Here is a 26621-nt window from a genome sequence, read left to right on the forward strand (position 1 = left end):
AGAATTAGAGGGAGTCAATTTAAAACGGAAATGAGGAGACATTTCTTCAGCCAGAGAGTGGTGGGCCTGTGGAATTCATTACCACGGAGCACAGTGGAGGCCAGGATGTTAAATGCCTTCAAGGCAGAAATCGACAAATTCTTGATCTCACAAGGAATCAAGGGCTACGGGGAGAGTGCAGGGAAGTGGAATTGAAATGCCCATCAGCCATGATTAAATGGGGGAGTGGACTTGATGGGCCGAATGGCCTTACTTCCGCTCCTATGTCTTATGGTCTTATAACAAAATATTTTGCAGGCACATCAACAAAAATGGTAGAGTCTTATGTAAAAAGGAAAATTTAGGGACAGGTTGGTGAAAGCCACAAGTAATGATGGAAACATCACCCGTAAAATATGGTTTTGTGTCTAATGGATCAAGATGATTCTTGGATTCATTTACATGTATTACATCTTGGATCACCAAAGCATGATCAGGCTTTAAGACTGGTCATGTTGAAACATAACTGAATAAAGACAACCAGGGGCAAGCTGTCATAATCCACGCTCAGTGGCTAAATATGATAAGGTTAAACTATTTCCAAAGTGTTGAATGTAGGATGCTCTTGAAAACTTTGAAATTCTCTACCCCAGAAGGCAAATCATTGAATCTTTCCAGCATGGAAACACACCATTCAGCCCATTGAATCCACACTGACTCCCCAAAGAATAGCTCATTCAGACCCACACCCCTACCCTATCCCTGGACACCCTCATTTCCCATGGCTAAGCCACCTAGCCTACACATCCCTGGACACTAATCCACCTAACCTCCACATTTTTGGACTGTGGGAGGAAACCAGAGCACCCAGAGGAAACCCACACAGATGCAGGGAGAACATGCAAACTCGACACAGACTGTCACCTAAGCGTGGAATTGACCTGGACCGCTGGTGCTGTGGGGAAGCACTGCTATCCACTGAGCTTTAGTGCTGCCCATTGTTCAATATAATTACAGCTGAGATAGACAAGAGTTTTGGTCTCTTAGGAAGTCAAGGGATATGTATAATGGACAGGAAAGTGGAGTTTGTCGTGATATCTCATTGTCATATAAGAATGTACCTTTTTAGAGAGTTAAGCAATAGCACCAGTGTGACATCATGCCGTGTGAATATCTTTGTATAAAGATATCAGGTACTGCTGTGCTTTGTGATCCATCAACAAAGTAAATCATTCAACCAGCTTGAGCCCTGATTATATTCAGCTCTGTTACAGAGTTCTAATGCATTTAGTTGCTCTGTGAATGAATCTTCTAATACGTGTTCTCAGTAAGACCTCTGTCTCCATGCTCATATCTGAAAAATTAATATGAATAATATAGAGAACACATCAGAGATAATGTCCAAAATTGTGATTCTATTGAATGGTGGGTCAGGTTCACTCACATCCCAAGAACCAAAGCAGTGCTGGATGCATTTGCATCTTTTGCAGACGCTGATGGAAATAATAGATTTTAAAACTCAGAAGAACCCATGTTTTCCCTGTAAAGGTGAAAAAAAGAGTGCTGCATGTGCAAAATTAAACAAAACATGCTGGAAATAAGCATCTTTTGGAAAAGTTGCCTTCCTCAATTCCTGAAGCTTTGACTTTAGCATTATCCATTCACTGAATATGGGCATCACTGGTAAGGCCAACATTTATTTCCCATCCAGAATTGCTTTATACAGTAAAAAGTGTATAGCCGTTGCTCAGTGGAAGCACTCCTACTTCTGTACTAGAGGTTGTAAGTTCAAAACTGATTCAATGTCTTGAATATGAAATTTAAATCGATAGCACTTAGGAGTACTGCTCTGTTGGAGGTGCCATTTCCTGGGTGAATTGCTAAACTGAGAGTCTGCCTGCTTTCACAGGTAGATGAAAGGGAAAGAAATCTGGTGTTTCAATAAAGAGCTGTGACATTCTCACCATTGTTTACTTGCTGACCAATATCAATAAAGAAGATAGCGAGAATTGTAGATGCTGGAGTCAGAGTCAATAAAGTGTGGAGTTGTAGGAGCACAGCAGGTCAGGCAACATCAGAGGAGCAGGAAAGTCGACATTTCATGTTTACACCTTTCATCAGGACTGGCCTGTAAAACATCTCAGGATTCTGAGTCAGGCAGGATGTTATATAAATGCGGAACCAGGTCTATCAAGACTGAAGTTGGAAATGATTTTTCCGCACATGAGAAGTAGGAAGTGTGTGAAAGTCTCTCCTACAAAAATCAGTATACTCCGCCCCATTTAATGAGCTTAAATCTGAGTTCAATAGTGTTTTGTTAGACAAGGATATAAAAGGGTATGGAACAAGAGCAGTGAATGGATTGAAGACCATGAAGTTATGATAAGATGGAATAAATTCTGGTTTGGCATTATCAAGAGAAATAGTGCTAACATCAGATTCTGCTTTTGAAAATAACTCACAAATCTGTAGAGTTAGTTGCCTCTCCTCTGGTGCCACCAGATCTAATGAGCATTTCCATCATTTTTGTTCTTATTTCAAATTTCAGCATTTGCACTATTTTGCTTTTACTATTAAGTGGAAAAATAATTGCTCAAGGGGTTGAATAGCAATCTCCTGTAATGATGTTACTAAGGTGCTTACATTTATATATTGTTTGCCAAAAATATAGGTAATTTCATACCTAATGATGGAGAACCATTAAACAATTGTGTGACATTTTGGCCACAGCAACACATTCATCACGGCATGCAATATTCCGAGCTGAATTTGTTACCATGTGCAAGTATTTGGCAAGCACTTTGAAGTGTATTGCCTGTTGTAATGTAAGGTGTGAAGTAGTTTGGGACATCTGAGCTTATTAAAATAGTTATTTAAACACAAGGCCTTTCTTTTTCACCATTCTCATCACTGTGGCACAGAATAGACAAACCAAACGTTCAGTCAAATAGTTGTTTTCTTTGCTTTTGTGAACAGACTCACACTCCTATACAAAATAAAAACCAAAAGAACTGGATGCTGTAAATCAGGAACAAAAATAAAGTTGCTGGAAAAGCTCAGCAGGTCTGGCAGCATCTGTGGAGGTGAAAACAGAGTTAGTGTTTCGGGTCCAGTGACCCTTCCTCAGAACTGATGGTGATTGGGAAAACATCAGTTTGTATGCCTATATATGTATGTAATATGTGTGTGTGTGTACATACATATGTTTGGACCACCTGGCCACCTCAATTGCCCCGAACTGACACCTTATGTTATGGGCTTCCCTGACCACAACCTGGCCAATGGAAAATGGGTTCTAAAATCGAGCCATTTTGGGTTGATTATGAAGTGTAGACATCTGAACCAGTCAGACATGTATAAAAACATTAACTCATGGCAAGTAGCATGAAGGATGCACATGGATGAAAATGCACAGACTGCAATTGTCTCAGATTAGCTCTATTGGATGCAGAATAACACAAAGCCTACAGTACATTGCTAAATATTGCACATCAAGTGGTTGAGGTGATATTGAATTTAATGTGATTAGTAGTGACACATTATCACATGATTTAATGTGTAATACTGTTGCATTTGGTATGATGACTGAGTTAGTGACTGCTGTATGATGTGAATGAGTGATTCACCTTTTACATTGTAATAAGTAGTGAGCAGTGGCAGTAGGATTTGTTTTCATGATTATTGTTGCTTCAAGGGAGAAACCTTTCAACTGCTACTGACCACGTTTTTCTAATGAAGAAACAGGATGATAAGCAAATAAGATTTTCTTTTTGAAAAGATGGCACTAGACCACTTCCCAAAGCCTAGGACTTTCACCATGTTTGGAGTATTAATGAAGAGTGTATAGGGCTAGAGTCTGTTACAAAAGTATTAGGTTAGGTAGTATGTGCTCTAGCAGAATGTGTTTCTAGCAGGGGGGAAGTGTGCAAAACAGAGCATGTGCCAACACAACCAGCCCTGAACCTATCCCTGTACCATGGGAGGTTGGTATGTACTGACATCAGTAACCTACGCACCATATGTAAAGAAATAATTAAGGGTCAATGGTGACCAGAAGATGGAGGAGCAGAATTAGTCGGCCGATTGCATCTGCTGTGCCATTCGATCATGGTTATGTTTCTCAATCCCATTCTCTTGCCTTCTCCCTGCAGCCCTAGATCCTCGTACTAATCCAGAACCTATCTCTGTCTGTCTTAAATACACTCAATGACTCAGCCACCACAGTGTGCGGCAGTGGCTTCCACAGATTATCCACCTTCTGGCTGAAGAAATTGCTTCTCATCTCAGTTCTGAAACATCATCACTTCACTCTGAGGCTGTGCCTCAGAACCTAGTCTCTTTTATTAGTCGAAGCACCTTCTCCATATCCACTTTATCCAATTCTCTCAGAATGCAGAAAGTTTAAAACAGATCCCTCCTCATCCTTCTAAATCTCATTGAGTTCAAACCCAGAGATTTTTTTATTCATTTGTGGGCTGTGGGTATTGCTGACCGACTGGCATTTATTGCCTGTTTCTAGTTGCCAATGAGAAGTCCAGTGGTGAGCATCCTCCGTGAACCACTGCAGTCCACCTGCTGTGCACCCCAAGTCCCTTAATTTATGGATACAGTGTTTACTGGAGACAGGATGGATTTCTTTGTATGAAGAAGGGGCTGCCAGCCCTTGATCCATGCCTAAGAATGAAAGATTTATTTTCAGCACCATGCTGTAAGCAACTCAAAAGAAGGAGAACATTGTGGTTTTAAAGGAGCTTTAATTTTATTTGAGCTCCTGTTTAATATTTTCAAAAATGCTTTTTAAAAAATGATACAAATGCTCAGCAGGTCAGGCAGCAACAATGAATAGAAACTGCATTTCTGTTGAAGGGTCATCTCAACCCGAAAAGTCAACATTGCTCCACTGCATTGAAACTCCCTCATCTGCTGAACATTCCCAGCACTTCAATTATTGTGAATTTTATTTTGGATTTCCAACATCTGTAGTGTTTTGCTTTTGACAAAAACATTGAAATGGGGAAATTCTGTTTTATTGGCTGAGCTGTGATGAACTTTGCAAGGATAGGATCAAGGATGTAGCCAGAGAAGACTAATGGCTGTGGAAAGCATAAATCCTTAAACCACACGTGTACACACACACCACACACACACATGCATGCACATGCACACACATACATGCATACAAGCACATACACACTCACACACACACTCTCTCTCTACAAATTCTCTCACACACTCTCACACAGACTCGGACACTCTTACACATTCTCACACACACTTTCTCTCTCTATCTCTCTCCCTCTCTCTCACACATGTGTGCATACACACACATGCATGCACACGCACACACATGCACTTCCTCATACATACGCTCTCACACACACTCTTACATACACTCATTGTCTCACACACAGTCTCTCACACACACTCTTACATACACTCATTGTCTCACACACAGTCTCTCACACACTTCCACACATTCTCACACACACTTACACATATACTTTCTCTCTCTCTCTCTCTCTCACACACACACACACACACACACACACACACACACAGACACACACACAAACGCTCAAACTTGTTTCAATAATCATTTCCATCAAGTGTAAGAGGCAATAAAAGCTTTCCAACTGATTACATGTTGAGATGAGTGTTAAACTCAAAATTACCTTTCTATTTTGATATTTACATTCAGCCCCAAGTGCCACGTTCAGCATCGGCCAGGAAAGAGAAAGAAGAAACATTTGTATGGGGAGGCAATGGCCTAGTGTTGTTATCGCTAGACTATTAATCCAGGAAACTCAGCTAATATTTTGGGAACCTGGGCTCAAAACAAACCATGGCAAAAGGTGGAGTTTGAATTCAGTACAAAATCTGGAATTAAGGATCTAATGATGACCATGAAACGATTGTTGGGAAAATCCCATGTGGTTCACTAATGTCCTTTAGGGAAGGGAGTCTGCCATCCTTATCTGGTTTGGTCGACATGTGATTCCAAACCCACTGCAATATGATTGACTCTTAACTGCACTCTGGCCAAATAAGGATGGGCAATAAATGCTAACCGAGCCAGAGATGCCCACATCCTGTGAGTAAATAAATAAATTGGTCCATGTAGGCAATGTCTATTATTGCCTTTGACATTCACCTGTAGGATTAGTGACGCTGGATATTCTTGAGGCCATGCTGCCCCATTCAAAAATAGGTCTGTGGGGGTTCATTTCTGAGAAGGAACAGGATATAAACACAAAAGGAGAACAGTTAGGTTTTCTTTATTTTGCCAACATTTGGAGTCTACATTTTTTACTTTGAGGATCAAAATACAGCAACAATTTAATTCCAGTGTAGCTTTATTTTTGCAGTGGTTACATTATTGGTTTTGATACTTCAATAAGGAAAGACGTTTGCTGCGATATGCAATCTACCCACATTCTCTTGTCACCCTGGACTGCATGTGTACTTCTGTAATAATGTCAATAGCAAACAGAAGCTTAACAACAAAAGCAGGTTATCGTATATTACAACTAAGCTACATCCTGCACATCTGTTTGATGTATGAAAGCAATCTCAATAATTTGATGGACTAGTTGCATTAGGTATTAGTTGGCATATAGCAGCAGCATCAGGCATTTTGTGTCAAAATGTACTTTCATTTCAGGATTCATGAATTTATGTCATGCAGGGATTTGTAACAGGAATACTCTCCAGTTCCCATTCAGTACCAGCTGGGAACCACTCTCAAAGGGAGCATGTGATAGAGAATCAATACAACAGCACGGTTGACCTGCCTGTGATCCATTCTCATTTTCAACGTGGTTCTCTTCAGAGAGTGCTTAATTGGTGGGTTTAGCATCAAATGCAAGGGACTCAGAAACTCAAAAGCTTTTGCATGTGCTGTTATTTTATTTTCACTGACCCATGGGAGTCAAGGGGCCAATGGCAGTAGGAATCAGAATACCAAGTACGTGATTTTCTGAGGCAGTGGGTGATTCTCAATATGGTGCGAATAGGTAAAGCAAAGCAGAAATTGCAACATTATTCAAGGAAGAAAATCTGTTGTGTTTCTACATTGCTGTATGTAAGCGTCCACTTTATTGGCCAGCTTGTTCAAATCTGCAAAACTCTTCTTGCACAGTTCTGTAATTCTGTTGAATAGAGTTTGAATTTGAACAACATTTGGTTCAACACAGCAAGGAATAAACCATCATTTCACATTGGCTTTGTGTATCCAGACAATGGAAAGTCCAGCTGTGGCTGGATTTAAAAGAGCTGCAATAGTTTGCTGCTGCGAAATGTCTGTGTTTGTGATCCCAGACGTCTTAGTTATACCCAGCAACTGGATAGCGCTGCAACTTGTCAATGGTAATGGAGGCTCTCACTATGTTTCTCAAGTGGACAAAGGCTGATGCTGCGAACGTGAACTGTAGCATTCATCACTGGCCTTTGACTGACAGTGGTAGTCACCTCCGTCAAGACAATCATTAGAACCGAACAATGGTGCAAATGAAGAGCATGAGTTTTATTTTTCAGTCAAAATTTGAAATTCAAAGTTCAGAAAGCACATTCTATGTTGCTGCAATTCATAAGCACGACATGCTCTGAGTTCAGCCTGCAGGATTATCTTCTCTCATAAGTGTCCTGACAACAAACTGTGCCACAAAGCCAGTCACACTGCATTATATTACATCCATATCATTGATGTTACATGGAAAATTGCCAGACCTGCACAAGATCAAAAAATTTCTAATGTATGTTCTGTGGCTAAGTTGATAGATTCACTGCTGCAAGGCAGATTGTGACTTCAAACTTGACTTCAGTCAATTGTGCACCAAATCTAGCCTGACACTCCAAAGCAGCTCCGAGGAATTATTTACTGTCAGAGACACTGTCTTTTAGATGCAAGATTAAATCAAAGCCCCACCTGCAATCTTCCCATTAAGCGTGGGTGTGTAGAATGTGGCTGCGCACTGAACCAAATGTACCAAGGGAGGTGCCAACTGGCCACACACAAACAACATTCCTTTGAAGCTGCATGGGCTCTGTACCAGCCTGAGAGAAATCATGCAGTGCCACAAGCTGGCTATACATAGCAGTCAAAAGATAAAGGAAATCTGCCCTTTATCCAAAATCCTGGTCTCTCACTGACATCGCTAAAATACGTTATTGAATTTTGTCACGCTGCTCTTTATGGGATCTAGCTATGAGCAAATTGGCTATTGCCTTCCCGCTATTACAAAATTGACCATACTTCAAAAGTACTTCATTAGTTCTAATGTTCTTTAGGGTATTCTGAAACTGCAAAAAAAACTCCAATAAATCCAAGATTTTATTTTATTCCTGCTCAATTCTGAGACTGTTGAGGTCAGTTTTTAAGGCTGCCGTCAAAAGTATACAGAATTTTCCACTATTATTTTGGTGTACGATCGAATTACCTATCCTAAAGTGTGTCTACTTATTTAAACGAAGGGACAGTAATGTGACATTGCCTTCTACTACAGCTTTCACCTTTATCATTTCATTGATGTTCATCCACAAGTGCACACAAACAAAGCAAGGGAAACAAGTCATGGCTGGGAGTCATCTAAAGGTGCCTGAAGAGTCATCTCACTGTTGGACAAAGCGTAAATTGAGAAATAATTGATGTACATGAAAAGAGTACTATAATTGCCATGGGTGATATTTAATTTTCATTTTCACTCAAGAAATTACATTGATAATGGTAACATGGAAGATCAACTTGTAGAACGCATCAGGGGTTGTTTCTTTAGAGCAGTACATCGCTGGGTCTACCCAGGAACTGCCTATTTTAAATCTAGAAATGTGCAAGCAGATAGAATTAATGGGAAATCAGATTGTTAAGGATCTTCCAGAAGATAGTTATCACAAAATGGTGAAATATTAAAAATCAGTTTGTGGCAGAGCAACTTGGGTCTTAATACTAACTTAAATAAGGATACTGACGGTGATATGACGAAAGAGTTGCCTGAAGCATGCTGGGACAAATAGGCTGAGGGGAAAGTCAGTGGATGTGTAATGAATGAGTGATAATGGGAACTGCAGATACTGGAGAATCCAAGATAATGAAATGTGAGGCTGGATGAACACAGCAGGCCCAGCAGCATCTCAGGAGCACAAAAGCTGATGATTCAGGCCTAGACCCTTCATCAGAGAGGGGGATGGGGAGAGGGTTCTGGAATAAATAGGGAGAGAGGGGGAGGCGGACCGAAGATGGAGAGAAAAGAAGATAGGTGGAGAGGAGAGTGTAGGTGGGGACGTAGGGAGGGGATAGGTCAGTCCAGGGAAGACGGACAGGTCAAGGAGGTGGGATGAGGTTAGTAGGTAGGAGATGTAGGTGCGGCTTGGGGTGGGAGGAAGGGATGGGTGAGAGGAAGAACGGGTTAGGGAGGCAGAGACAGGTTGGACTGGTTTTGGGATGCAGTGGGTGGAGGGGAGGAGCTGGGCTGATTGTGTGGTGCAGTGGGGGGAGGGGAAGAACTGGGCTGGTTTTGGGATGCAGTGGGGGAAGGGGAGACCCTGAAGGTGGTGAAGTCCACATTGATACCATTGGGCTGCAGGGTTCCCAGGCGGAATTTGAGTTGCTGTTCCTGCAACCTTCGAGTGGCATCGTTGTGGCACTGCAGGAGGCCCATGATGGACATGTCATCTAGAGAATGGGAGGGGGAGTGGAAATGGTTAGCGACTGGGAGGTGCAGTTGTTTATTGCGAACCGAGCGGAGGTGTTCTGCAAAGCGGTCCCCAAGCCTCCGCTTGGTTTCCCCAATGTAGAGGAAGCCACACCGAGTACAGTGGATGCAGTATACCACATTGGCAGATGTGCAGGTGAACCTCTGCTTAATGTGGAATGTCATCTTGGGGCCTGGGATAGGGGTGAGGGAGGAGGTGTGGGGGCAAGTGTAGCATTTCCTGCGGTTGCAGGGGAAGGTGCCGGGTGTGGTGGGGTTGGAGGGCAGTGTGGAGCGAACAAGGGAGTCACAGAGAGAGTGGTCTCTCTGGAAAGCAGACAGAGGTGGGGATGGAAAAATGTCTTGGGTGGTGGGGTCAGATTGTAAATGGCGGAAGTGTCGGAGGATGATGTGTTGTATCCGGAGATGGTGGGTTGGTGTGTGAGAACGAGGGGGATCCTCTTTGGGCGGTTGTGGCGGGGGCGGGGTGTGAGGGATGTGTTGTGGGAAATGCGGGAGACGCGGTCAAGGGCGTTCTCGACCACTGTGAGGGGAAAGTTGCGGTCCTTGAAGAACTTGGACATCTGGGATGTGCGGGAGTGGAATGCCTCATCGTGGGAGCAGATGCAGCGGAGGCAGAGGAATCGGGAATAGGGGATGGAATTTTTGCAGGAGGGTGAGTGGGAGGAGGTGTATTCTAGGTAGCTATGGGAGTCGGTGGGCTTGAAATGGACATCACTTACAAGCTGGTTGCCTGAGATGGAGACTGAGAGGTCCAGGAAGGTGAGGGATGTGCTGGAGATGGCCCAGGTGAACTGTAGGTTGGGGTGGAAGGTGTTGGTGAAGTGGATGAACTGTTCGAGCTCCTCTGGGAGCAAGATGCGGCGCCGATACAGTCACAATGTACCGGAGGAAGAGGTGGGGTTTGGGGCCTGTGTAGGTGTGGAAGAGGGACTGTTCCACGTAACCTACAAAGAGGCAGGCCTAGCTGGGGCCCATGCGGGTGCCCATGGCCACCCCCTTAGTCTGTAGGAAGTGGGAGGAATTGAAAGAGAAGTTGTTGAGGGTGAGGACGAGTTCGGCTAGGCGGATAAGGGTGTTGGTGGAGGGGGACTTGTCGGGCCTGCGGGACAGGAAGAAGCGGAGGGCCTTGAGGCCATCTGCATGTGGAATGCAGGTGTACAGGGACTGGACGTCCATGGTGAAAATGAGGTGTTGGGGGCCAGGGAATTGGAAGTCCTGGAGGAAGTGGAGGGCATGGGTGGTGTCACGGACGTAGGTAGGGAGTTCCTGGACCAAAGGGGAGAAAATGGAGTCCAGATAGGTGGAGATGAGTTCGGTGGGGCAGGAGCAGGCTGAGACGATGGGTCGACCAGGGCAGGCAGGTTTGTGGATTTTGGGAAGGAGATAGAAACGGGCCGTGTGGGGTTGGGGAACAATGAGGTTGGAGGCTGTGGGTGGGAGGTCCCCTGAGGGGATGTGTAATGAAGGACATTTAAGTAGATATTTAATAATACTCAGCAAAAATATATTCTGGTCAAAAGGGAGGAGCCAGTGAGAAGGATGAACCTACTGTGCTTAAAAAAGTGGTCAAAGAGAGCATCCATTCAAATATTAACGCATCCAAAATAGCAAAAACCAGTGGTAGCCCAGAGGTAACAAAGTGTGGGGCTGGATGAACACAGCAGGCCAAGCAGCATCTCAGGAGCACAAAAGCTGATGTTTTGGGCCTGGACCCTTCATCAGAGTAGCCCAGAGGATTAGGTTATCTTAAAAAAAACTAATGGTTGATGATTATCAAGTAATAAAGTGAGATAAAATTGATTCTGCAAGTAAATTGGCAAGAAATATAAAACAAACTGCAAAAGAAAAGAGAGGCACCCTTAGGGTGCATTGATAATGGTTAATGGGGAAAGGGCAGAGAATATAAACCAACATTTTGCATCAGTCTTCATGGTGGAGATGCTGTAAACATCCAAAAAATAGCAGATAACCAAGGTTCAATGGAAGGGAAGATTTTCTAACAGTCTGCACCGCAGTGGGCAATATATTTCACAAATGAAGAGGACTGAAAACAGTCAGCAGGAGCTAATGGCCTCAGCCCCAAGAGTCTAATAGGAAGTGGCTGCAGAAATAGTGAAGACATTGGTTGAAATATTCCAAAACTCACTGGATTCTGGAAAGCTTACAGCAGATTGGAAAACTGCTAATGTGCTACTCCTGTTCATGGAATGATGGAAATAGAAAACTGCAATCAATGGGCTAGTTAACCTAGCATCTGCCATTCAGAAAAGGCAAGACTTCAGTCTGACAAAAGAAAGAGCAGGACTTTTAGAAAAGGTTAATGTGATCAAACTAAACCAACGTGGATTTGTGCAAGGTAAGTCATGTTTGACAAATTTGCTGGAGTTTCTTGAGGATATTATACCAGAATCATCATCATAGAATCCCTGAGATAACAAGGTGTAGAGCTGGATGAACACAGCAGGCCAAGCAGCATCAGAGGAACAGGAAGTCTGATGTTTTGGGCGTAGACCCTTCTTTAGAATTTCTGGTTTTCTGAAGAAAGGTCTAGGCCCAAAACGTCAGCCTTCCTCCTCTTCAGATGTTGCTTGGCCTGTTGTGTTCATTCAGCTCTACACCTTTTTTATGTCAGATTCTCCAGCATCTGCAGTTCCTACTATCTCTGAAACAATCATAGAATCCCTACAGTGTGGAAGTGGGCCATCGCCTCTTCGAGGCCACACTAGCTCCCCAGAAAATATCCCACCCAGACCCATCCCCTACACTATCTCTGTAACCCTTGCCTATGGCTAATCCACCTAAACTGCACACCCCTGGACGTAATGGGAAATTTAGCATGGCTGATTCACCTAACTTGCACATTTTTGGACTCAGGCAGAGTTTATGAAAGGGAACTGATGCATGTATTTGGATTCCAGAAGGCATTCAATGAGGTAGCATGTAAAAGGCCATTACACTACATAGCATTAAGACAGGTTAGGGAGGCAGAGACAGAGGCTTGGAGACCGCTTTGCAGAACACCTCCACTCAGTTCGCAACAAACAACTGCACCTCCCAGTCGCAAACCATTTCCACTCCCCCTCCCATTCTTTAGATGACATGCCCATCATGGGCCTCCTGCACTGCCACAATGATGCCACCCGAAGGTTGCAGGAACAGCAACTCATATTCCGCCTGGGAACCCTGCAGCCTAATGGTATCAATGTGGACTTCACCAGTTTCAAAATCTCCCCTTCCCCTACTGCATCCCTAAACCAGCCCAGTTCATCCCCTCCCCCCACTGCACCACACAACCAGCCCAGCTCTTCCCCTCCACCCACTGCATCCCAAAACCAGTCCAACCTGTCTCTGCCTCCCTAACCGGTTCTTCCTCTCACCCATCCCTTCCTCCCACCCCAAACCGCACCCCCATCTATCTACTAACCTCATCCCACCTCCTTGACCTGTCCGTCTTCCCTGGACTGACCTATCCCCTCCCTACCTCCCCACCTATACTCTTTCCACCTATCTTCTTTTCTCTCCATCTTTGGTCCGCCTCCCCCTCTCTCCCTATTTATTCCAGAACCCTCACCCCATCCCCCTCTCTGATGAAGGGTCTAGGCCCGAAACGTCAGCTTTTGTGCTCCTGAGATGCTGCTTGGCCTGCTGTGTTCATCCAGCCTCACATTTTATTATTATGCAGTATACCTTCTTGACTACCTTATCCACCAATGTTGCAACTTTCATTAATCTGTGGGCCTCTACACCCAGATCCTTATGTATGAAATGGGGGAGGGGAAGGGCACTCTACATAAATAGAGAGAGGGGGAGGCAATGATAGAAGGTGGATAGAGGAACAGATAGATGCAGAAAAGATGGACAGGTCAAGAAGGTGGGGATGAAGCCAGTACAGGTGAGTGTAGGTAGGGAGTTGGGATGGGGGTTGGTCAGTGAGGGGGGAGGGGCTAGTAGGTGGGAGAGAAGATGGACAGGTCGAGGAGGCGGGGATGAGGCTAGTAGGTAGGAAGTAGGGGTGGGGGTTGATCAGTGAGGTGGGAGGAGCAGAGAGGTGAAAGAAAAGACAGACAGGACAAGGAGGCGGGGAGCTGGCCTGGTTTTGGGATCAGGTCAGGGGAGGGGAGATGTTGAAGTTAGTAAAGTCCACATTGAGACCATTGGGCTGCAGGGTTCCCAAGCAGAATATGAGGTGCTGTTCCTCCAGGTTTCAGGTGGCATCATTGTGGCACTGAGGGAGGCCCAGGATGGACACGTCGTCCAAGGAGTGGGAGGGCGAGTTGCAGTGGTTTGCGACTGGGAGGTGTTGTTATTTGTCACAAAGCGATCATAGGTGCTCCTCAAAGCGGTGTCCAAGCCTCTGCTTGGAGGCCACATTGGGAACAGCGGGTACAATATACCACATTAGCAGACGGGCAGGTGAACATCTGTTTAACGTGGAAGGTCTTCTTGGGGCCTGGGTTGGAGGTGAGGTGGGGAGGTATAGGGACAGGTGTAGCACCTCCTGCAGTTCAAAGACAAAATTTGTCTTGTCCTCACATCACCTCATCAACCTCCGGATTCAACGCATCTTTCTCCACCACTTCTTCCACCTGCAATCTGACCCCAATACCAAGGATATATTTCCCTCCCCTGCCTTATCTCCCTTCCAGAGGGATCGCTCTCTCCATGACTCCCTCATCTGCTCCACACTCCCCTCTATTCCCACTACCCAGGCACTGTTCCCTGTAACCGCTGGAGGTGCCAAACCTGCCCCTACACATCCCCCCCCCCCCGCCTTACCTCCATCCCAGGTCCCAGGAAAGCTACAGGCATACAAATGGTGCTCCTTGATTGCTTTTCTGACTGTTCCAGAACCTGTGGGTTCTCCCTGGCGATCAAGTATTTAAGATACCTCTGAATCTGAGATGGACGCAGTGGATTGTTACCACTTTGACGCCTTTGTTGCCTGGAGAGGAGAATAAATTTCTTCCAAGATGTTCTGGGCACAAGGGATAAGCTACAGTGCCTTGCACACTGCCCATTTCAGAAGCAGAGTTGGAGGAACCAGACCTGCTGCTAAAACACTCCAGAGGAGCTTCAAAAAAATGAACCAGCCTATGTCCTTGGACACAGAGGCGCAGGAATGTAATGAATGTAATGGATTATGGCCCAATCAAGGAGCCCTGACTGACAGATATAAACAGGAGTGCCAGAGGTTCTGTTCACTCTGAGAGCTGGCTCCAAGAAAGCTCAATCAGTGTCAAGGACTTTCCAAGTCTAAATGAAGGAAGATTTGCTGATAGGCTATCAGCCTCTGTGGAGTTATTTCAGTGAGGGCATTGGCAACAGAGATTTGGAATATTTCAATTTTGCTGTATGTTGGGAGGCCAATCAGGAGAACATGTTGAGTTTAAAGTGACACAAAATGTACAGATGATTACAAACATGGATGAGAGTGTTTCCTTTAAAGAGAACAATGCCTGAAGATTAATGCTACAACCACATTATGAGAACATGAACCAAACTGGAACTAAAATGAACCATTCGTTGGATTTTTTGTTGACTTAAATTTCAGCATTGAAGAGTGGGAAGAGTTACTTCTGTACTGAGATCTAAGTGGAGGGACAAAGGACACTACTGTGTAGTTTGATGTCATTGTTGATATGAAACACAAGCTTTACAGTCAACAAGCAGAAGGAAAGTGTTATTTGTTGGAGTTGTAATATCAGAGAAAAGACAATTAAGTCTCATAGTGTGAGCGACATTGTTATAGTGCATCAGTACTTTACCACAGTAATGTTTTTTTGTGAATGGGAGCTATATTCCCACACTGCAATCAGAATGTAACCCATCTGTTTTGAAACCACATCTTGCTTAGCTCATTGTTCTGTAGACTTTGGGCAAGTTTATTGCAGTCTGCGGCCATTAGTGCTAAGATATAATTAAATACCATAAAACAAGCAAATGTAGAAATTATTACGCCTGTTAAAATATAAAACTAAACTTCTCCACACAGAAACATAGAAAATAGGAGCTAGAGTACGCCATTCGTCCCTACTCTGCTATTCATTACAACAATGACCGTCTGTGTGGAGTTTGCACATTTTCCCCATGTCTGCATGGGTTTCCTTTGGGTGCTCTTTTTTCCTCCCACAGTCCAAAGATGTGCAAGTTAGGTGGATTTGTCATGCTAACTTGCCCATAGTGTTTAGGGCTATGCAGGCTAGGTGGTAGTCCATGGTAAATGCTGGGTATGGTGATATGGTGGGATACTTTTCAGAGGGTTGATGCAGGACTTGATGGACTGAATGGTGTGCGACAGCACTGTAGGTGTTATATCATTCTAACTCTAATGTCAATCCTGTGTTCAAAAATGGAGGGAGGCAATAAGTTGGAAATTACAGCCAAGTTAGCTTAACATCTGTCCTGGATGTGAGTTTGCTCGCTGAGCTGGAAGGTTAGTTTTCAGAGGTTTCATCACCATTCTAGGTAACATCATCAGTGAGCCTCCGATGAAGCGCTGGTGTTATGTCCCGCTTTCTATTTCGTTACGTTTCCTTGGGTTGGTGATGTCATTTCCTGTGTTGGTGATGTCATTTCCTGTTCTTTTTCTCAGCGGATGGTAGATTGGCTCCAAATCAATGTGTTTGTTGATGGAGTTCCGGTTGGAATGCCATGCTTCTAGAAATTCTCGTGCATGTCTCTGTTTGGCTTGTCCTAGGATGGATGTGTTGTCCCAATCAAAGTGGTGTCCTTCCTCATCTGTATGTAAGGATACGAGTGATAGTGGGTCATGTCGTTTTGTGGCTAGTTGATGTTCATGTATCCTGGTGGCTAGCTTTCTGCCTGTTTGTCCAATGTAGTGTTTGTCACAGTTCTTGCAAGGTATTTTGTAGATGACATTCGTTTTGTTTGTTATCTGTATAGGGTCTTTTAAGTTCATTAGCTGCTGTTTTAGTGTGTTGGTGGGTTTGTGGGCTACCCTGATGCCAAGAGGTCCGAGTAGTCTGGCAGTCATTTCGGAAATGTCTTTGATGTGGGGGAGAGTGGTTATGGTTTCTGAGCACGTTTTATCTGTTTGTTTGGGTTTGTTGCTGAGGAATCGGCAGACTGTGTTCATAGGGTACCCATTCTTTTTGAATATTCTGTATAGCATATTCCAACTGGAACTGCATCAACAAACACATTGATTTGGAGCCAATCTACCATCCCCTGAGAAAAAGAACAGGAAATGACATCACCAACACAGGAAATGACATCACCAACCCAAGGAAACCTAACCAGATAAATAGAAAGCAGGACATAACACCAGCGTTTCGTCGGAGGCTCACTGATGATGTTACCTAGAATGGTGACGAAACGTCTGAAAACTAACCTTCCAGCTCAGCGAGCAAACTCACATCCAGAACCTCAACCTGAGCTACAAATCTTCTCAAAACTCGTTAACATCTGTTGTTGGGAAAATTTTCAGAACTACTCTTAATGATTTTGGGTGATTTATTTTTGGACTAGACTAAACTTAATAGATTGAAGGGTCTTTTTCTGTGCTGCATATCTCCATGACTATGACTCTCTGGCTCTGTTAATACATGGCACTGGGTTCAAGGAAAGCAGGCAGAACCAATATGGCTTTCTCAAACGAAAAATTAGTTTAACTAATTTAGTTATTTAGCAAGGTTAAATGGTTTTTTTTCAGGCCTGCAGAATGTCATGAGTGGTATGCCACGGGTTCCAGCGCTGAGACCTCAACACTTCGCAAATAATACAAATGATTTGGATGAATGAATTAAAGATACGTCAGCTAAATTTGCAAATAACACAAAGATAGGTGGCAAAATGAGTTAAGAAGAGAAGATAAGGAGCCTAGAAAGGAAACTAGATAGGTTAAGTGAGTGGGCAAAGATGTGATAAATAAAGCACAATGTGAGAAAGTGCAAAATTGTCTATTTTAGCAGAAATAATTTAAAAAACGATTATCTGAAAGGTGAGACATTGCAGAGCTCTGAAATGCAGAGAGATCTGGGTGTCCTGGTGCATGAATCGCTGAAAGTTCATATGCAGGTACAGCAAATAATTGGAAAGTTATTAGAATACTATGATTTATTGCAAGGGGAATTGAATCTAAGAGTAGGGAGAATAAGCTTAAGTAAATTGGTAAGACTGCATCTGGAGTACTAGTTACAGTATTGGTCACTGTACCTGTGAAAGGATGTCAATACATTAGAAGCAGTTCGGAGAAAATTTTCTAGACAATGTCTGGAATGAGCAGCCTTATGAGGCTAGGCCTGGAGTTTAGAAGAGTCAGAAATGACTCAATTGGACTGAATAAAATCCTGAGGGATACAACCAGGCGAATATTGAAAGGATACTCTTTCTTGCGGAAGAATCTAGAAATGGGGGTCATTGTGTGCATTCTGTCTAATTTTGTTACTGGCCCATGTGCAGCAGTGATCTCTGGGACTGGAAGTCAATGCCATGATTGGCGTAACAACAGCAATTATCATATGCAGAGCACTGGAGCAGCTTCACACGCCCACAACTTAGAGGAAAAATTGGACGGACTTTAAAACTAAGGGGGTTCCATTAAAACAAGGGATGAGTACACTTGTTTTCTCTGAGTGTTGTGAGTCATTGGAATTCCCTTCCTCAAAAGGCAAGTGGATGCAGAAATCTTAAAATATTTTTAAAGAAGAGTTAGATCGATTCTGGATTACCAAAGGCGTGAAACATTATTGGGGATATGCAGGAATGTAGAGCCGAGGTTAAAATCAGATCAGCCTGAATGGCAGGACAGGTCCGACAGCTGAGTGGCCTACTTTTGTTCCTGTTCGTATCTTTGTAGCACACAATGCTGATCCAATGGTCAAATTGAAAACACATTGTATTCAGCAGCACTGATGTCACTAAAATAGATTATCACAATGGCCCCGATGTATATAGAACTACTTATTTTAAAGAAAACGTCACTTTTTCAACCGTAACCAACCAAAAACTGAAGTAGCTTTTGACTGTTGAATATTATTTTGTCGTATGCTGTTTTTTTTTTATTTTGTAGTTCCTAATCTGTGAACAATTTGAAAATGTTTTCAGGGTATTATGTTTTGTAAGTTGTTAATCTTGAATGGGTATGGTATTTATCATTAATATGCATATTTGAAATGAGTTCTCTGAAGTCGCCTGAATTAATCATGACTTTACCTCTACTGATATTCAGTCCGCTCCTCCACTGGGAATGTGCTGTGTTCCTCCTTCCTTAATTGGCTTCTCTTCAATGTGATCATTATTGTCAATTACATAGGCCAGGTCATAAAGAACAAAATGAAGATCATAGGAAACTAATGCTGATATTTTTTGTTATGAAACTGCCTTAAATGATGGTGCTCATTTTTAAAGTAGTTGAAGCCTACGAGGATTAACTGTGGATAACTACAGAACAATGATTTACTGGTCTTCTCCATAATACTGTAAAATTACAGAAATAAGAAGCAGTCAAATGTTAGAGAAAGAAACAGAAATGTAGAAAATAGGAGCGGGAGAAGGCCATTCATCCCTTTCAGCATGTTACAACATTCAATATGGACGATTTTTCAACTCAGTATCATCTTTTCCCTGTACCCTTCGATCTCTTAAGCCTTCAGAACTATATCTAAATCTTTCTTGAAAACTTTCAATCTTTGGCCTCAACCACTTTCTTAGACAGAGAATTTGACAGGCTCGCTAATCTCTGGGTGCAGAAATTTCTCCTCAGCTGAATCCGAAATAAAACCTCACCCTGTACCTGAGACTATGGCCTCTGGTCCTGGACTCCGCAGTTGTTAGGAACATCCATCCTGCATTTACTCTGCCTCGTCCTGTTTGAACTTTGGAGATTTCTATTATATGTACCCCATTATTCTTCCAATGTTCACAATGTAGTCCTAATCGATTCTCCATTCATTTCCCAGTCAAGCCATTCTAGGAATCAGTCAGGTACATTTTCGTTTTACTCCCTCTATAGCAAGAACGTATTTTCTCAGATAAGAGACCAAAACTGCGCACAATATTCCAGGTGTGGTTTTCACCAAGGACCTGTACAATTGCAGTAAGACATAAAAAGCTCTGGTCAATGATGCTGTCTTTGAGAGTGTGTGTTATATGTCTTCAAGCTGTCACTTGAATTTCAAAAATGCAACAGTATAGCATGAAATTTTCAGCCAAAATCAATTTGAACTATGGAAAGCAGTCAACTGTGTAATTAAAGACTTTGACGTAGAAATTTGTCATGTCCCATTTTGGGAGCAATCATCTCCAACACATGCCTGACATGGACTGGACATTGAGAATGGTCCCCTTCTGCTCCTGTTGTGTCTATATTGTTGATATATAGAACTTGCCTTGCCATACTTTGCAACTTCAGGAAGCAATAGTGAGGTTTTTGTGAATCTGGAAAAATAGACACGATTTGTTCAGTAAATTCTCTGAATTTTCTGAAGGAATTTAACAGATGAATCCTTGAGATGGAACATGGGTCTCATTTCAGTACTGAAACTAAGCCTATTCTCAATTTTAGGCATCTATCCAGCAACCTAAAAAAAAATGGTCTTATCAAATTTTAGCAGTAACCTCAAATAACTTCACAGAGGCCAGTATCCTGTCACCAAGTCACCCTTTATTTACACACAGAGAGCCCTTGACACTGATCCAGGTTCCTCAGATCTAGCTCTCAGAGTGAACAGAACCCTTGACACTCGTGTTTACTTCCTCAGCTAAGGCTCCCTGATTGGACCAGATTAACAACCCCAATCACGGAACTCACATTCTATGAGATCCACCTGGCTGACCTTGTTACAAACATTGCATAGCCAGAATACATGACAGGTTGATTGCTGGTCTTTACACTGTCAAATTTATTATTGTACAACCATAAATAGAATCTCTTTCCACTTTTTCTTCTAAATTTGTGCTGGACCTCAGTAGAATAATTTGGACCACGTAATTTTAAGGTAAAACATTGGCATTTATTGACCAATGACTAGTGATGCAAACAATTTAATGTCAACATATTCTGGATATGAGATGAGATCTGTAGTTGTGTGCAATGTTGCCGATGAAGTCTTCATACCACTGCTGCGCTTAAGGTGGACTTAGAAGGCTTTATTCATTCAAACTTAAGATCTGAGACTGTGTCTTTTTTTCACTGCTTTTTTCCTACTTTACAGGCAACACGGATGGGTACAATCATGGGAGTCTACTTCCCCTGCCTGCAGAATATTTTTGGAGTCATATTGTTCTTGCGCCTCACATGGGTTGTAGGAATTGCTGGAATCGTGGAATCTTTCTTCATCGTCATGTTGTGCTGCTCCTGTGTAAGTAACAATTCACTCCTTTGGCATCAGGGAGATTTCTTTAGTGCTTAACGCAGCATTGCACAAAGGAGACACGTCTCAACCTCAACTTGTTAGCTTTCAAGATATAGTGGCATAAATGTGAACACAACAAGCCAAGAACTTGAGATAACAAGGTGTAGAGCTGGATGAACACAACAGGCCAAGCAGCATCAGAGGAGCAGGATGGCTGACATTTCGGGCCTAGACCCTTTTTCAGAAATGGGGGAGGGGAAGGGGGTTCTGAAATAAATAGGGAGAGATGGGGAGGTGGCTAGAAGATGGGTAGAGGAGAAGATAGGTGGAGGGGAGTCAGACAGATCAAAGAGGTGGGGATGGAGCCAGTAAAGGTTAGTGTAGGTTGGGAGGTAGGGAGGAGATAGGCCAGTCCAGGGAGGACAGCCAGGTCAAGGGAGTGGGATGAAGTTAGTAGGCAGGAGATGGGGGTGTGGCTTGTGGTGGGAGGAGGGGATAGGTGGGAGGAAGGACAGGTTAGGGAGGCAGGGACGAGCTGGGCTGGTTTTGGGATGCAGTGGCGGGAAGGTGAGATTTTGAAGCTTGTGAAATCCACATTGATACCAATGGACTGCAGGGTTCCCAAGCGGAATATGAGTTGTTGTTCCCGCAACCTTTGGGTAGCATCGTTGTGGCACTTCAGGAGCCCCAGGATGGACATGGCATCTGAGGAATGGGAGGGGGAGTTGAAATGATTCACGATTGGGAGGTGCAGTTGTTTATTGCAAACCAAACATAGGTGTTCTGCAAAGCGGTCCCCAAGCCTCCACTTAGTTTCCCCCGACATAGAGGAGGCCACAACGGGTACAGTGGATGCAGTATGCCACATTGGCAGATGTGCAGGTGAACATCTGCTTGATGTGGAAAGTCTTCTTGGGGCCTGGGATGGGGGCAAGGGAGGGAAGTGCAGGGACAGGTGTAGCACTTCTTGTGGTTGCAGGGAAAAGTGCCAAGTGCGGTGAGGCTGGAGGGGAGTGTGGAGCGGACAAGGGAGTTACAGAGAGAGTGATCCCTCCCAAAAACAGATAAGGGTAGGGAGGGAAAAATGTCTTTGGTGGTGGGGTGGGGTTGGTTGTTGAGGGTGAGGACGAGTTCAGCTAAGCGGATGAGGGTGTCAGTGGAGGGGGACTGGTCGGGCCTGTGGGACCAAGAACTTAATAGGCTCAGTAACAGGATGAAACACTGCCTTACCCCACTCACCCTAAGGAAAAGATCAAAGACAAGAAGTGAATGAGGATTTTTTGTAATAAACATTTGTGGTGTGTTTCAGGATTGTGATAGGCCAAATTAAGAAATTAAACAAAGTTGTGACAATTTGTGTTAATCCCAGCTTTGGAACACATGGACATACAAGATTGGACGAAAAAGTTTATAGATCCTCTGGCCAGTGCTACTTTAATCGAGTAATAGACAGCTTCTAAATATGTGGTTTTAGATAAAAGTCTGTGGTTTCCCTTATGGCTTATTTGGTGATTTACTGCCCGATGTTGAATTACACTGATGAGAATCAGTGTCTACTAATTCAGCATTATCTGATGGTAACAATGGTCGTGATGTAGCTCCTCCACAGCTGGAACTCACTGACCATCCCTCACTTGATCCACTTCCAGTACTAGAAAGCAACTCAAAATGCACAGGGATGGCAGATACATTTGTTCTTGAATATTCCCAAAATTCCTGGGAATATTCAGTCAACAGGAATGACCAAAAAGCACTAACCCTGTATATAGTGCGGACAGAGTTGGTGTGGAGCTGCTTCTCCAATAACAGGTTGATTCTCTCTTCATGCTTGTTGCTGATAAGTTTACTTATGCATTGTTAGGATAGGGATGCCAAGGGCAGGCGACCTATCTGTGAGATTTTCAGCACAATAAAGTCAGCATTGGGGTGGGGATGAAAATTGTGAGGAGAGCGGAGGTTGTAAAGGAAAAATGGAGAAGAGATGGAGGTTCCAAAGGCAGAAAAGAGAGGGGGATGTAATTCAGATAAATGTGAGGTGTGGTATTTTGGGAAGACAAACCAGGGCAGGACTTACACAGTTAATAGTTGGGCCCTGGAGAGTGATGTTGAACAGAAGGACCAAGGGGTGCAGGTACATAGTTTCTTGAAAATAGCATTACAGGTTGACAGGTGAAGAAGACATTAGGCATGCTTGCCTTCATTAGAGCACCGAATTCAGGAGTTGGGACGTTATGTTGTGGTTGCACAAGACATTGGTAAGACCACATTTGGAGTACTGCGAACAATTCTAGTTGCCCTGCTGTAGGAAGGATGTTATTAAACTGGAAAGAATGCAAAAGACATTTGCAAGGATATTACCAAGACTGGAGGGTTTGAGCCATAAGGAGAGCCCGGAAGGACTGGGACTTTTTTCACTGGAACATAGGAGGTCAAGGGATAACCTTATAGAAGTTTATAAAATCTTTAGGGGCTTTGATAAGGTAAATAGCCAAGGGTTTTTCCCCAGGTTAGGTGCGTCCAAAACTGAAGGGTATGGGTTTATGGTAAGAGGGGAAAGATTTAAAATGGGCCTGTGCGGCAACATTTTCATGTAATGGAAATGGTATGTAAGTGGAATGCACTATCAGAGGGAGTAGTAGAGGCATATACAATTACAACATTTAAAAGACATTTGGGTAAATACATGGATAAGAAGCGTCCAGAGGCATATGGGCCAAACACAGGTAAATGGGACTAGTTCAGTTCAGGAAAACTGGTTGGCATGGACGAGTTGGGCCAAAGGGCCTGTTTCCATGCCAAATATCTCAATGACTGTGGTACTGTATGATCACGAAAGGGTGGAGCAGGAGGGCTAGGGAGGGAGAATGCAAGTATGTGGGAGAAAAGGAGGCTATAGGGGAGGGAGAAAGGAATGCTGAAGTGTGGAGACAGAAAGGAGAGACTGAATGATAATGGGGGGAAAAGGAGGCTGCAAGGGGGCCACCATCTCCCCCTCTTGCAGTCCTCCCATTCCTGCAACCTAACTCACTCCTGCCCTATCGCAGCCTCCTCTTCCCCCTATAACCAGTCAGTCTCTCTTTCTGTCCCCACTGTATCCATCTGACATCATCCTTTAATGTGATTGGAAATGCTATCTTCCTTCAGTAACGTTCCTCCAGTGTTCAGCTGATTGGAACAATTCTCGCACTCGCCTAGTTCCACTGTTACTCTTCTGTTCGTAACTTAATCATATCTGGCACTGGCTTTTCTTTGCACCACAGCACTATTACTTTAAATCTCACAAGTGTGTGAGATGTTCCCCCTCCTCTTCCTCAACTTCATGTTGTCAATTAGTGACAACAACTGAAAGTATGCTGTTGGATTTCACATAAGCAACAATGGAACTCTGTGCTATCTTTTCAAAATATCTGCAGAACCTCTGAACAATTGTCTAGAAAGGGCAGGGGAGGGTGGAATCCAGTTGCTGTGAACTGTTTTTGAACGAACATTTATATAGGGACAAGGAAAAGATCTTACTGAAGAAGTATCAAGGGTTACGGGCTAGATTAAGAAACAGGTCCTTGAGACCACTAATCATAGAGATAGACAAGTCAAGCCAATCATCCAGTATCAAGGGTTAGGGGCTAAATTAGGAAACAGGTCCTTGAGACCACTAACCATAAAGATAGACTAGTCAAGACAATTAACACCTTGCTAAGAGTGGGTACAGGAAAGAAAATTTCTTTTTCACAGAACTCTGAATCAAGTTGGGACCAGTGTCCTTGTAGGAAGGATAATTATAGAGGAAGCTATGGCTTCAAGCTATTAGGATCAGAGAAGGATCTGCAAAACATGAAACCAGCCTAAATATAAATGACAAGATTTTTGCTCATGAATATTTCACTGGAGTTGTGTCAATGATTGCTTCTAAATTTCAGCCAGTTCCAGGTTACTGGGTCCAGCAGCTCCATTGCATACAAGAACTATCGCTAAGTTTCATCCCCGGTGTGAGTGCACAACTACAAAAACCATTTTTTCCTTCCATAATACGGAAGGTGCTCCTTCCCAGAAACTCCATGAGGTAGAATATGGTTTACCTCCATCAACAGAGACCCAACTCACCCCTCATTTCATGATTTTGAATTTCATATTCCATCCCCCTGTGCTGTTTACCTTTTGCGAGGAAAGATTAGAGAGGCTGGGACTCTTTTCCGTGGAGAGGAGAAGGCTAGGATAACATTTGATAAAAGTTTTCAAATCATGTGGGAGTTGGACAGAGCAGATGGGTTGAAACCTTTCCCACTCTCAAAGGATTGGGAACTAAAGTACACAGTTTAAAAGTACATCACAAAAAAAAACAAATGTGAGGTGAAAAATATTATTTTTCTAGCAGTGAATCATTCAAGTTTCAAATGTACTATCTGGAAGTATGGTAAGGGAAGGTTCAATTGAGGCACTCAAGAAGCCATTGGATAATTATTCAAATAGAAACAATGTGGAAGGTCTTGGGGAAAGACAGGAGATTGACACTAAGTTCAAGGAGTGGGGAGCTAATACCTAGTAATATTATTGCTGGACTGTTAATCCAGAGACCCAGGTAATGTTCTGGGGACCTGGGTTCAAATCCTATCACAGCAGATGGTGGAATTTGAATTCAGTTAAGAAAAATTAGAATTAAGAGTCTAAAGATAACCTATTGTTGATTGCTGGAAAAACCCAACTGGTTCACTGATGCCCTGTAGGGAAGGAAACTGCCATCCTTACTGGTTTAGCCTAGATGTGGCTCCAAATGCCCAGTAATATGGCTAACACTTAATTGCCCTCTGTGCAATCAGGGAATTAGTAATATAGCAGCAATGCCCTCATCCTATGAATGAATAAAGTGGGAAACAAAAGTGCTCAGTGAACTAGTGCAGATTTGATGGGTTGAATGGTTTTCTTCTGCATTGGAACGGCTCTGTGACTTCTATCACAAGTAAGGAAAGTAGGAGGTAAATAACTTGAGGGAGGACTTAAATGATCATGAAATATATGGCAATACAAAACAGGAGCAGAACAAGATGTATTGAATTAAAATAAGAGAAACTGCTATTAAAATTAAGGAAACCTCCATACAGCAATGGTTAAGGTGTCGGCAGTTAACTGGGGAAGCTGGAAACAATGATACGTTATGAAATCAGGTATAGTAGGGAGTACCAAGATATGGTTTCTGAAAATCAGCATTGGGAAATAAACATTGCAGGATACGATACATTTTAGAAATGAGAGAGATGGAAAAGTTGGAAATGATCATTTTACCAGTGAGGATAATAAAACAGCAGTAGAAAAAAGTGACACTGTGTCACAGCCATCTGTAGTGTAGAAGTATAATCTTTGTGTATGAAATTATAGAACATAGAACATAGAACATTACAGCACAGTACAGGCCCTTTGGCCCTCGATGTTGTGCTGACCTGTCATACCGATCTCAAGCCCATCTAACCTACACTATTCCATGTATGTCCATATGCTTGCCCAATGACGACTTAAATGTACCTAAAGTTGGCGAATCTACTACTGTTGCAGACAATAAAAAAATCAATAACAATGATAGAAGTGCTCAACAACCATTTAATAGTGGAATGGTGGTGGAATAAGA

The 26621-nt window shown here is 43.2% G+C and overlaps 1 protein-coding gene across 4 annotated transcripts in view; it reads left to right on the forward strand.

Moving 5' to 3' along the window:
- LOC125461393 (solute carrier family 12 member 5-like) overlaps positions 1-26621 on the forward strand; it is a 987635-nt gene that overhangs the window by 736902 nt on the left and 224112 nt on the right. For all 4 annotated transcript variants that reach the window (XM_048550117.2, XM_059652837.1, XM_048550118.2 and 1 more), the window contains exon 4: positions 20864-21010. In XM_048550117.2, the coding sequence (XP_048406074.1) occupies positions 20864-21010 (147 nt within the window). The remainder of the gene's footprint in view (positions 1-20863; positions 21011-26621) is intronic.

Source organism: Stegostoma tigrinum, chromosome 19, assembly GCF_030684315.1.
Source record: "Stegostoma tigrinum isolate sSteTig4 chromosome 19, sSteTig4.hap1, whole genome shotgun sequence".
NCBI lineage: Eukaryota > Metazoa > Chordata > Chondrichthyes > Orectolobiformes > Stegostomatidae > Stegostoma > Stegostoma tigrinum.